The 13,539-nt window shown below is 34.5% G+C and overlaps 1 protein-coding gene across 1 annotated transcript in view; it reads right to left on the bottom strand.

Annotated features, from left to right (window-relative positions):
- The window catches only part of SLC9A9 (solute carrier family 9 member A9), a 235,042-nt gene that overhangs the window by 127,562 nt on the left and 93,941 nt on the right, over window positions 1-13,539 (bottom strand). The window contains exon 9 of the mRNA XM_039357425.1: window positions 9,394-9,482. Within this exon, the coding sequence (XP_039213359.1) occupies window positions 9,394-9,482 (89 nt within the window). The remainder of the gene's footprint in view (window positions 1-9,393; window positions 9,483-13,539) is intronic.

The raw sequence follows: 13,539 nt of genomic DNA, 5'->3' as shown, positions 1-13,539 counted from the left end.
AATGAAATATTTTCTTTCTCTTTTGAGGGGAGTTGAGGCCATTAGCATTCCATGTCAGGAGCTTTACCATCTCCCTTGACCAAAAGCCTGGAGAAGACTGCTTGAAGATCTGCCATTGAAGAATGTACTGCAGAGCTCTTAGGTCTTGCTCCTCCCACAAGCACCGAAGCCATTTCTTGTAGAACCTCTTTAACATCTTTCTTCTGTTGTTCCTTTTCCTTACGTCTATGGGCTGCCCAGGTCATTCTTTGCTCTTTCATCTCTGCTTGTTACAACCACTCAGCCTGTAATTTTCCACTATCCATCAATACTACTTCTTCAGACTGCTGTTCTGCCTCCTTGCCATCCAAAACTTTCTGCATCATAGGTGGTGGTGAGCGTGCTCCCAGGACCGACTTGTAAAACTCCTTTGCTTTAGAAACAGTATTAAGTCTATAACGTATCCCTGCATGACTCACCACGATGCCAATCGGAATCTCCCATCTGAATAGCATCAATCTTTTTTTAAGTTCATCGGCTAAGAAAGCAAACTCTTTTCTTCTTCTTAAAATTTTAGATGGAATCTCCTTTAAAATAATAACATTTTGAGCAGCAATCTGAAACCTCTTGTTATAAAAAGCTTGTATAATTTCATTACGCAGAGATCTCTTCCCAAAATAGATTACCACATCTCTTGGCAGATTTCTTTGTTTTGCAATCCAAGAATTGACTCTAAATATTTTTTCAATTTCTCTAAATACTTCCTCCTTCTCTCTGTCCAAAATGACAGCAAAGTCATTTGCTACAATCTCTCTCAAATCTTGTTGCATGTCTTCTCTTACCCCCCTGATTCTTAAAGCGAACTCCATTTCTCTATATTGAGACATAACAATATCATCTTGTGAAGTTTCCATCCTTTTTTCCATACCTTCAAATCTATCTTCCAGAACCTCCACCTTATCTGCAACTTCTTCCACTCTAGAGTCCAACTTCTCAACCACAGAAGCAAGTCCTATTAGAGCCATAACTATATCTTGCCTCAAAATAATATTATTCTCCACTAAAAACTCTTTCACTTCCCTTCTGATTTGAGATATAGCATTTCCCATTATATCTTGCATGTCTTTTACCGTTACTGCTGGCAAGGGGGGAGAGGGTGGTGGTGTAGCTTTAGGTTGTTGTGCTGGTAAAATCGCAGGAGAAGAAGCCACCTTAGGTACTGTAGAAGTTGCTTGCCGCTTTGAAGCCATTTTAAAAAAAAGTTTTGTTTCTTCTTTCCTCCTTCTTTGAAAAAAGAAATAAAAAATACAAAAAAATCCCTTAATAGAAAAAAAATAGCAAAAGAGAGTTTAACAAAAAAGAATCTTCCTAAAACACAAATCCACCTTAAGAAATTTTTTTTAAAAAAGAACAATCTAGTCCATTACATTCCGTTCCACGCTTTCCGATCGCCATTTTACTTTCACTCTCACAAAAAAAGAGAAAAAAGAAAGGAAATAAAAATCAACCTTTCAAACTAAAGTCCAAATAAAATCCAATAAGAAAATCCTTTCTCCAGCTCTGTCCGTTTTTAAAAGTAACTCACCCGGTCTCTTTAAGCACGGAGGTGGGAGCGGCGTCTTGCTTTGTCCTCAAGGGACAAAGACAGCTGGGAGGCAGAGGCAACCTGAACTCCGAGAGAGCACTCTTTTCACCCCCCAAAGAAAACTTCCTGCGGGGTCTCAGAGGCTCTACCTCTATTCAGGTGATACTCCCCTCCCCCCCTTTGCCCGGGAGGGAGGTTTTGAGCCACGGAACAGCTGGTGTCTGCTGTTCTCTGCGGTTCTAACGTTTTCCCAGGAGGACGGCTACAAAGTAGCCACCATCACCGACGCTAATCCACCGGAAGTCAAGCCACATTCTCTATTGTTATGCCACTGAACTGACAGATGGAGCTGTAAATGTTTTAAGGATTCATTGCTATGTCTGTGTTCATCAGAAAGAAGTCATGTCTTCATTCCAAATCAGCTGCCCTGAAATCACTAAGACTAAAAGGTAAAAATGGTTTACCTTTTTTTTTATTTTGCACCTATATTTGGATTAATGGAGCAGGTTACTGTTCATGGTTCAAAAGAAAAAAAAATCAATCTCATTCTCTCTCAAAGCACCTTATAAATATAACATTTTCTTGCATCTTGCTATTATAGTCCTAACCTCTGGCAATCAATTCTATTTCTGAGGAGATAGAACACAATTTATCTATCTATCTTCCATTTGCTGAAAGAAAAACTTATAGCCTAACATATCAGAATCTATTCTATGCCATAGCTTTTGAGTTCAGGATAATAAGTTTATTTGCTTAATTTTAAAAAACACTGCTATTATCTATTGCTAGTATATCATAATTTAACATTCTTTTTTTCTGATAGATAGTATAATCTAAATTACTATAACAGAACACTAATATTATCTTAGTCCTGAAAGGCTTAAGCAGCCAGAAATGCTGCAGGCTGCTGAAAACATGACAATATAGTGAAAAATGGCACCTCCACATATTAGCAGGGATATTTGCAGGGTTTCATCAAGAAAGTCAATATGGCAACTGTGATGGTGAAATTACAATTTTTTGGGGGGGGGGAATGTGTGTGTGTGTGTGTGTGTGTGTTACATCTACTGTGCCATAAAACCTAGTGAAAATTTTGACTGAACCATCATGGCTACAGGGCTAACAAAACTACTTGTCCGGTATGTTTATATATATCCTTTTACAATCATTTGTTTACTTAACAATCTTCCAGATGTGAATATTTTAATACATAATCATAAGCAATACTGAAATTTTAGTGAAATCAATATTTTAAAGTGAAATCTAAAGACATGTTCCATATTCAGCATATAATATTATCTCGAAAGGATAATATAATTACCCTTCTGATGGATTTCTCCAGATCTCTTAGTTACAAATGGAAGATAATGATATCTGCAGACAAATTGTTCTACATAAGGCAAGTGAGATCTTACAAAATTATCCAGAATCAACTTAAATTTCAAAAACAGGTAAGAGTACACAGAATGTTCTAGGATATAGTATTGATCTGTAGTTTCTCCAGAATGATTGAGAAAAAGTATCTATAGGTCTGAATGAATAAGTAAATGATAGAAAACATATATTATTTGAAAATAATACTCTAAAATTCTAAAACTGCCAATTAGATGAGCAGTTGTATTTTTAAATCAGGGAGCAAAACAAAAACTAATTTATTCTTGTTTATTATTTTCTAAGATATTCTATTCCAATATGCAAGGTCCTTTGAAGTACTATTTAACAGGATTTCAATTCATGCTTTTATATTTTAAAAATATGGAGGAGATAGAAAAGGTAATGTTGTTAGATCTGCACAACATAAATAAGCCTTCAGGTGGCATCAACAACTCACTAAAAGAATGCAAATGACCAGCTGTCTACAAGAATATAAATCCTTCCATTCCCCACCGTCCAGTCAGAGCTGAAGAAGCTTCTTGGATGAGAAGTGAAATATCTTCAAAGAGACAAAAGAAAGTCCAATTGCCTCATGAAAAAGCACCTTTGGGACGGGCTCCAGGTAAAATGCTCTATATACTAGAAAGGAAAATCATATGCACAGGTATAGTATAGGTGGTACCTTTCTCAATAGTAGTAACTGTGAGAGGGATCTCAGAGACCTAGTGGATAATCACTTAAATATGAGCAAGCAGTGTGCTGCAGCTGCCAAAAAAGCCAACACAGTGATAGGCTGTATTAACAGAGGAATAGAATCAAGATCACTTGAAGTCTTAATAGCACTTTACAATGCTTTACAAAGAAGCTTAGGAGACTGGAGGCTAAAACATATAAGAAACGGTTGCTGGAATTGGATATGCCTAGTTTAACGAAGAGAAAGTCGAGGGTGACATGATAGCAGTGTTCCAATATCTCAGAGGTTGCCACAAAGAAGAGGGAGAAGCTATTCTCCAAAGCACCTGAAGGCAAGACGAGAAGCAACATATGGAAACTAACCAAAGAGAGAAGCAACCTAGAACTGAAGAGAGATTTCCTGACAGTTAGAACAATCAGTGGAACAACCTGTCTCTGGAAGCTGTGAATGCTCCAACACTGGAAGTTTTTAAGAAAAGACTGGACAGCCATTTGTCTGAAATATTATAGGGTTTCCTGCCTGAGCAGAGGGTTGGACTAGATGTTCTCCAAGGTCCCTTCCAACTTTATTATTATTATTATTGTTGTTGTTGTTGTTGTTGTTGTTATTACTACTACAAGGCTTCTTACCATCCGGTATATTTATACATCTTGAAGAGAAATTTTGGTCTGACATAAAAAGGCTATTAGCAATTCAGATTAGGAGGATATCCTCTGCCTCCTATAAACCACATTCAACTGAGATGCTTACTTTTTTAATGCTATGTGTTGCCTGTCTGCAGATTTGCTGTGTCCTTATTATATACTAGATAAAGTTGCATCATGAACATCTATAGAGCACTTGTAACACAAAGATTGAGTACATCAATATAATACTACATGCTTTACAAGGCAGATGTCCTATCTAAAGAAAAGTCTTTTATTTTTTCAAAGATGGAGCCTTACTATGATGTGGTGCTAGCTACCAGTTTGAATGCTTCAAACATAGTTTGGACCAATTCCTGGTAATCATAGAGATCAAGGACACTTAGTCTTGATGGCAATGTCATTGTTTTTGAAGGGGAAACCATTAGGCTCCCTTGTACAATTGATTGTATAGTCCTGATTGCTGGGCTAGATGGGCCATAATACCAATCCATCAGTGCATTGCTTATATTCTTATGTAAAATGCCACCTCCTGATTGGATTACAAGAGGGAAGGTATGTTTTATATGTTCCCTCTTATTACTTTGCTGATTAAGACTGAATAATAAAGTTTTATTATTTGTTCATAGATAAAGGATGACATGGAATGAAGAGATTTTAGACTGAAATATTAGAAAGGATTATAAGTTTCTGAAATTGACTTTTTTTGATGAAGGGGAAAGTCATTTTTTTTCCCTTTGACATATTTTCCTTTGTCCCTTTTTCCTTTTTCTTTCTTTTTTGTATTTTTCTTCATTTGTATTAATATTTTATATTTGTATTTTTAAACTTTATTAAAAAAAATGAGATAATAAGGTAGGGATTTGCTGGAAACTTTTGTTCTTCTGAATCTTTCCTTTAACACTACTGGATATGAGAAAGAAAAGAATCTAAGCAATTCCCAAAGCTGTGGTGTGAAATTTTACAGGATTCAAAAGGAAACTACTACACACCATATAATGAATCTCCTAGTTCAGGTGTTTCCAACCCCCAGTCGGTGGACTAGTACCGGGCCACGGCATGCCTGCAACCGGTCCGCACAAACAAGCAAATCCCCATCCATGGGATGCAGGCAGCACACAAAACCACATACTCTCTGGTCTGTAGAAAAACCTTTCTCCACAGAACCGGTCTCTGGTATCCACAAGGTTGGGGACCTCTGTCCTAGTTGGCATTATTTATTAATTCATCTAATGTCTGAGTTCTCCAGCTCCAAAATGATCCTGATTGACATCATAATTAAGAACAAAAATAAAAGAAAAACTATTTCCTGGAAGAAGCAAATGAAAAAGAACATTCTATTATTCGATTATCATGTTATTCTGTTAGATTAAAAGATACTTTATTTAAGAAACAATGTAATGAATTTGGGAATTCTCGCTTATTAGACTATTTGTTTTGTTAAAAAGACACCTAAGGTACTTGAAGAGGTTATCAGTTAGTTTAAAATCCAAAGATTAATAGCTTATTCATGAAGATAATAAAATATATTTATTTGCAAAAAAAACCAAAAACAAAAAAAAAACAGTCTTGCTAACCATCAGCTCCTTCACTTTAGTCTTTCTAGACCAAGAATGTTTTCTACTTTGTTGAAAGTCAAAAGTCAGTGGTACAATAAGTATGAATAAATCCTGATATTGCAGTGATTGTTCAGTTTGGGAAGAGCAGATTAATTGTCTATAAAAGGCTTGCCCTAACTAGTACTGCAGCAAAATGCAGTGGACCATATCCAGAAAGGTTTTATTACAAAGAATCAGGTCTTTTGTCAGCCTCAGACACAACTGTTTTTCTAGCTAAATGTCATACAATTCCATAGAATGCCAGATATAAAAGGATATCTGTTTGGATAGTTTTCCAAATACTTATTGCTAAGAAGTAGCTGTAGTTCAACTAACGCTAACTATTAAATTCAGAATCCACACCAAACCTCAACTTTATTGATGATTGTGAAGTAGGGACTTTGGAAATTTACCATATAGCTCTGGTCAAAGCAGAAATCTTCAAGGAGTCCAGCCATCTTGACAAGGAAGTTAGTGATGTTAGTTTATCATCTTGGTTACACAAAGTTTTCTATCTTAGAGTCATTGATCTGAACAAGAAAGGAGTTGCCCTTTGAATTATATATTAAGGTTGGGGAATTAAAGACTCTTCAAATGTGTCCATGATGATATTAACAGCTGGTAGCTGTAGTTTCAGCTGCAGATTTCTCAGAATAGCTACTCCTCTACCTCTATATTGATCATGTCTTTAGTGCGTGGATTTCAAGAAGGAGGACAAAGCCACTTGTGGTCAGATGGAGCAACTCTACAGGCTAGATTAGGCCTATGGTTAGAGGTTCTTCATTCTTGCTGTAAGGTTTAAGTCATATGCTGATAATAACTCTGAAACCATTCACTGAAATTTGCTTGGAATATTCTTTCCTTTCCTTTTCTATTGACAAATTTCATGTTACAAAATTGGTGGTATAGATTCTTTCTGAAGTCCAGCATCACAAGTGTCAGGTTGGCTCACATATCCTTGAACATATTGGTGCGCTCATTTCAATAAAAGTTGATAAATCAGAGTTGTTTAAAACACCAAATTGAGATTGACAAGAACTAGCTGTCCAGGTCAGCAATATTTTAAATAACACTACTATTCACATTCTATCAATTTATGTACAGTAATTATTTTATTTTCAATGATTGACTGAAGGCAAGGTCAGTTTGATGCAGTGCTAGGGAGATGAGGTATGGAGGTATTACAGTAATATCAGACCTATATATTCACTACTTATTCACTAGAATAAGTAGAGCTTATTCTCATGTAAATGAACAATGTAGTACAGATACTAAAAATATTACAAATCTACATCTAATTTCATTCAACAAATTTCTCTCAGCAGGATAGCTTTCATCATATAGTTTCTATAAATGGTTATTGTTCTTAGAATAGTCCTTCCAAAAAATTGTACTTGGATGTGGAATGTTAGTATTATTTTAAAGTGAATTTCAAGGTCTCAAAGAAATGATCACATTCAAGCTAGCATTCTTTACAGATAGATGCTAAAAACTTTTCCATGGTCTTTTTCCTACAATTTCAATTAGATGTCTTTAAATGAGTAATTTGATTATAAATGTCCTGATTTGTATATTTTATCACAGAAAAAGCATCATATCAGCCTCCAATTCTGTTTTTAGAATATCATGATTAAAAGAGATTATATACTAACTGTACATAGAAAGAACAAATAAAGCGGGTTCTGGAAAAGTAATAAGAATCTACTAGTTATAATGCTCTAGTTAATTAGCCTAAATGGGGGTTTTGATGAAACATCTGGATAACTTTTTATCTATTTTTCCTACTTTCATGTCAAATGTGGGCTCCTGAATGTGATGATGGTATGTGAGTAGCTGCAGAAATATCTGTTGTGCTGCTGTCAAGATACAAATTTGAAGCAAAGGTTTAGGATTATTATGTAGTCATATTAGAATTACAGTCTAAAATCAGCTATAAGCACATGAGAAATTATCTATGAAGTGTTTTCATTTCAAGATTTCATGGGCAATTAAGATGAACATTTGCATCGCAAACCAAAATAAAGAAAGCTGAACAGTAACAAGTATAGTTTTTGATTATAGAAGCAGTAAAAGATTATGAAAGCAATAACTAGAAGTGATATGACATATCAAAGCTAATATTAAAGGCACTAAAGCATAACAAGGTAAGGAGGTTGAACAACAGAACTAAGGAAAGCATGTTATTTACTTGAGGGTTATAGATAGAGAGCTTAGATGTTGACAGTAAGGTGACCCATTATTTTCACTGATTATAGGAATTTCTATTTTGAAGTTTCTGCCCCAACAGCATATATTTTCAAGTGTTTTCTTTCTCTAGGACCTGGAGAACACTCAGACAATTCATCTACTCCAGATGCTATATTCCCTACAGAATTTTTGGCTTATACTTCTCCTTATTTGAAATCTGACACCTGCAATATTCACCTGGACTTAGTGGGTCTATGTTGGTAGACTTAGTGGGACTAAGTTGTTTCAGAGGTACCTGAAACAAAAAGTAACATAACGCATTTCACCATCAAACTGGATGTTACCACATCATTAAACATGGTTTAAAATTACCTAACTGCTTTTCTATTTCTTCCAACAAAACAGTTCAACTTCATTACAACCTAGAATCTACCTAGAATCTACAGAGCTATTTCCATGAATTATGGTTCTCAGTTTTGAAAAGCATGCTTCACCTAAAGCAGTGGTTCTCAACCTGTGTGTTGGGACCCCATTTGGGGTTGAACGACCATTTCACAGGGGTCGCCAAACTATGCCGTCCGCCATTTTTTCCCCCCTTTTCCTTAGCTGTGCTACTCCCTTTCATTCTATTGGCTTTTGAAAGCCAATAGAATAGACTCTCTTGAATAGAGTCTAATTCTATTGGTTTTCCAAAGCCAATAGGAATTGTCCAGGCTGTCTCTGCCCTGCTGAGCCCGCCAAAAGTCCCATTCTGCAAACGGTACTGCACCAATTGAGTAGTCCTCAACTTACGACCGGTTGAGTAGTCCTCGACTTACGACCGATTGGGGGTCGCGGCATTAAAAAGGTTGAGAACCACTGACCTAAAGGAATTTTAATCCCCATTTGTGAGATGAAAGGGAGAGGTGTGTCAGTGATTCCAAGCAAAAGACAAGATAGAAACTCCATCAAGCTATAAGCCCTTGAGTAAAGCATATATGCAGTAGAGGCCGAGGCTGATTTGATAAAAGGCACTGAAAACTATCACTAGCTCTGCGTATTTCATATCTACGATAACATTGATGCTTCTGGCCTCAAAAGAAAAAAAGACCTTTCTTAAATTTTGCTTAGCAGAAGAATGACATTGTGTTTGCTAGCAAAGATCAGTTGTTGATATACTTCTCCCTTAATGAAGATACAAGCTTTTTTGTTTGTTTGTTTGTTTGTTTGTTTGTTTTGGTATAATGAAATCTCTCCAGGCTATATTGTCAGCTTTGTGAGATACCCAATTACTGTTGCAGAAGATACAAAGCAAGCAAGGGTTCAGAAAGATGGGGAGTTTGCATACTTTACCTGTTTAGTTCTCATTTTGGAGTCTGCTGACAGATTGTTGTATGTATAATGGGCCTGTGTGACCCCACAAAAAAGAACTGCCACTATTCCTGAAAAAAAAGAAACACACACAAACACATTAAGCTGTTTTCATTTCTTCCTAGAGTGTATTTGAAAGGGAAATGGGAAGAGAAGGGATTTGCCTGCTTGAAAAATAATTGAACAACGTTAACTGCCTATAACAAAGCCATAAGAAGGTGTTATAATAAATTTGCTTCAATGAACTAGTATTTAGCTTTGATCAAAATAATTTGAGGTCAGAAAGCTCTTGTATCTTGCTGTAATGTGACCTGGTTACTATAGATCTATACAGTTTTGTTGTTTGAAAATTGTATAACTCAGATCTGGGCATGTTTTGGTCCCTGGGCCATATCTGGCCTTTTGGCTGTTCCTGTTTGGCCCATGTGAGGTCAATCAGAAATTAGAAATCAGACATAAATAAGTGTACACCATCCACGCATGTAAGTTCAGCCTATTGGCTCGGCCATCCACAACAGTCCCCATTTCTCATGTGGCCTGTTGGGAAAATTAATTTTTCATCCTTGGTCTAACTGCTCAGAATTGCTATGAAATCATCCAAATACAACACTGATGTTTAATAGGATAATATCCTGGTCTGGTATATTCTCAGTTGAGTCAATCTATTGCAGTGTGCACAGGAAACCTGGTAGACTTTTCTTATCAGGCTGTCTCCTAACAACATAATGTATCATTTGGTAAATTGGGGCTCCTTCTTATATTTCTAGCTGTTTTATTTTATTATTAACACAAAGAGAAGGACTGCTATCTTGTAAAATTTTGGTGCTAATTGAGTCAGTAATTCAAGAATAAAAGCAACATACCAGGTTCTTTTCTTAGATACATTCTAGATTGCATGACAAAATGATTGTGTAAAAAATAATATCACCAACATTAATTTCTATTTTACACACCAATTAGTTATTGTCTATCCAGAAATAAGCCAGTTAACTTCACTGATATCTACTTTCAGGTAAATACGAGTAAGATTGCAATCTGGAACTGGGTTTGCACAACAGACACAGTTAAAATGTGCAAATAGCTACAATTTGCTTTTACAGATAAAAATTGCATTACAATGGATTTGCAATTGCAATATATTCTTGACAAGTTTTATTAGTGAAAATATTTTATTTCCTTCTGACATTATTCAGGTTTTATTTCAAAATGCTATTGCTTACATAGCAATTGTTAAAAGAAAAAATAGTCATTGGTTCTCCTCATTAAAAGTTTGAGGAGCCTTCACTATCTGGAACTAAAAATAATCCCTTCAACCTTTCTTACTAAGCTGCATGTTCATTTTCAACAAAAAAAATTAAAGGTTCAGTTTTAAAGAAATACTGAAATGCTGAATTGATTGGTGCAACTTGGAGAAATAAAATTGTGGCTGCAGAAATAATACTCTTATTTAGTTGTTGATTACATAGAAAGTAGCCCTGCCCAGCCTGAAAATCAAAAGATTTATTGTTCTGGATAAATTTTCAGATGGTGAAATTATCATCTATAATCCCTTTTTAGGTGCAAATTTTAAAGATAATAGATATTATTGTACAAATATGTTTTATTATGTGTTATATATTTGAAGGGTGGGTTTGCTCCTGCAAAAGATGACATATAACCAAGGAGAAAAGAACCAGCAGGATAACCTACAAATATACTGCTACAATGACATCTCTGAGTCATAATGTAAATGAGGCAATATATTTCCTAATCTGCTGCTAAGAAATTTCTATTAATATCTGATCTCTGTTGCAGTAAATTAAATTATATTATAAACTATATAATAATTATAATTATATTACTTGATTTAAGGTAATTTAAAATCTGAATTTGATGTTGGTTTTACTTTTCCACTTTTCCTTGTCTGATTTAGTTTTTAGAATTTAGGAATGATGTTTGTCTGTTTTTGAATCTTAGAACTGCTAAAAGTATTGATCCACATTGATTACCTACTCTAGAGCTTTCTCAATTTTACCAAGATGTTGATTTTCAGGTCTAATCCACTTAAAGCTACTTATGATGAAGCAATGAAGTTATTTTTAACTCCATTACTTCTGAAAGGATTGTATATGCTGCATTGATTGCCACCATGGAAGAACTAATAATGAACTAAATATATAATATGAAAAATCTGTTGAATAATCATGGGTTTAGCTGTACAGTATGGATTTTCCTCATCAAAGAATAAAATAAAAAATAATTTGTTCTGAAGTCCACAAATGATTGGGAGAAAGAAAATGGTATAGGTTCAACTAAATCTTAAATCTTATAACTGAGAAATGTGTTAAAAATGTTTGACACATTTATTTATATAAAAATTACTTTGCTCTAGAATTTTCAACTGATTCTTTTGGGTATGAAAAGTCCTCTGGAAATAATTTGGGCAAGTTTGCATCACACCAAATCCAAGGTGGCAAGATTTCTCTATGAAGTGTTTTAATTAGAATGTCTCACACAACTGGATGTCAGAGTGTTGCTTTCAGGCCTGTGTCAATTGAAATGTGCCAGTGAAAACTGGCAAGCTTGACAGTACTTGCAGATTTTCATCAGAGAACTCCAGAAAAACATCAGAAAAGTGACTGAGTGAAACATTTCAGGCAGTCATACAGGGACATAACACTTTACCTTGACATTGGAGTACTAACATTTGAACCTTGTTCTAAATGAAGATAAATTTTACATGTTTATTTTGGCTAGGTATTATCACTCCCTTTAATGAAACTCATGTGTATGAACTATGAGCTTTCTATTTTGTAATGGATTCTATGGAGGAAATTGAATTATATATTCAGAATACTGTTAATTCATGCAGAAATAAAATAAAATAAAAATATAGGTACTAGAGTGGAGCTGAGAGCTTCCTTAAAAACATGAATAAAAAGAACTACTACTGAAAAGGATTTCAAAAATGATAAATGATTTTTCCAAGTTCCTTAAAGAACAGAGCAGAAAATCATAATTCTCTTTGGTTGTATATTATAGGCATAAGCTTTCTTCCACAAGATCTAATATACATATTAATCCTGAAGTATACTGTAAGTCAAGGAGTATCCCATTCTTTTCCAATAGCGCTTATCAAGAAATTAAGTGGGATGCTACATTTGTAAAATATATAGCATATGAAAGATGATAATGATGAAAGATTCCTGAAGAATCCATTTGGAAGCCGTTTCATAAAACTACTTTATGCATTTATCTCCTATATTCACAAACACCTAACATTAAATTTTATTGCACAAACTGGAAAAAATAATTGTAATAATTTGAACAATTTCTTTTCCAATGAAGGTTGTAAGGTTCTGTAGGATTTGTTTTTAAAAAAATTCTAATTGGATCTGGAATATCCACACCTTGGCTTCTAAATTTTTTTTACATCTGCTATATAAATGTAAAACCCATCTGTGAGCACTATAACACTATAATTACTGTTATTCCATATATATAAATGAACAGGAAAAAGTTTCTAAATCATATAAAAGAAGAAACTTCAGTATGTCACTTAAGTGTGAAAACATGATTTTACCCTATGTCTTAAGATCTAAAAATGGAAATTTATGCTTAGATTGGCCGTATGTCCAGCAACAAAATTATCATAGAAAGCTTCTCTAATTTCATTACAAGAAAGCCAAATTTTCTTTTAATGATAGATTTTGAATAAAAATCTTCAAACATTTCTAAAAAACAGAAATAGATGAAAGTATCCTATTCCAGGAGTAATTATATAAAATTTATTTATTAGATTTGTATCTCGCCTTTATTGCTCTGCTTTTTATTAGAAATTAGTTTCATATTTTTTCACTATTTCTCTCATATGAATATTCCACTAATCCAATTCATATAATTTATTCCATAAATGTAGAGAGATTTTTCCTTAATTTTAATACTTTCTTTTTCTAGACTTGTTTGCTTGCTTTCTGTGAATGAGAATAAATTAATGTGTATGTGTATGTATATATAGACAAACACATAGATATATATGTGAGGGTTATTGTAGGTTAGAATCACCACCAGATGGATTCATAGCAGGCTGACTGGCCATATTCAGTGTGTGGTCCTCAATGTAACTGTATCAACATGGAGGGAAATGTG

The sequence above is a fragment of the Crotalus tigris genome, unplaced genomic scaffold (genome assembly GCF_016545835.1).
Source record: "Crotalus tigris isolate CLP2741 ecotype Arizona unplaced genomic scaffold, ASM1654583v1 scf7180000018923.2277400, whole genome shotgun sequence".
In the NCBI taxonomy this organism is placed as follows: domain Eukaryota; kingdom Metazoa; phylum Chordata; class Lepidosauria; order Squamata; family Viperidae; genus Crotalus; species Crotalus tigris.
Note: the sequence above shows the minus strand (reverse complement) of the source record. Positions and strands in the feature narration are given on the sequence as shown.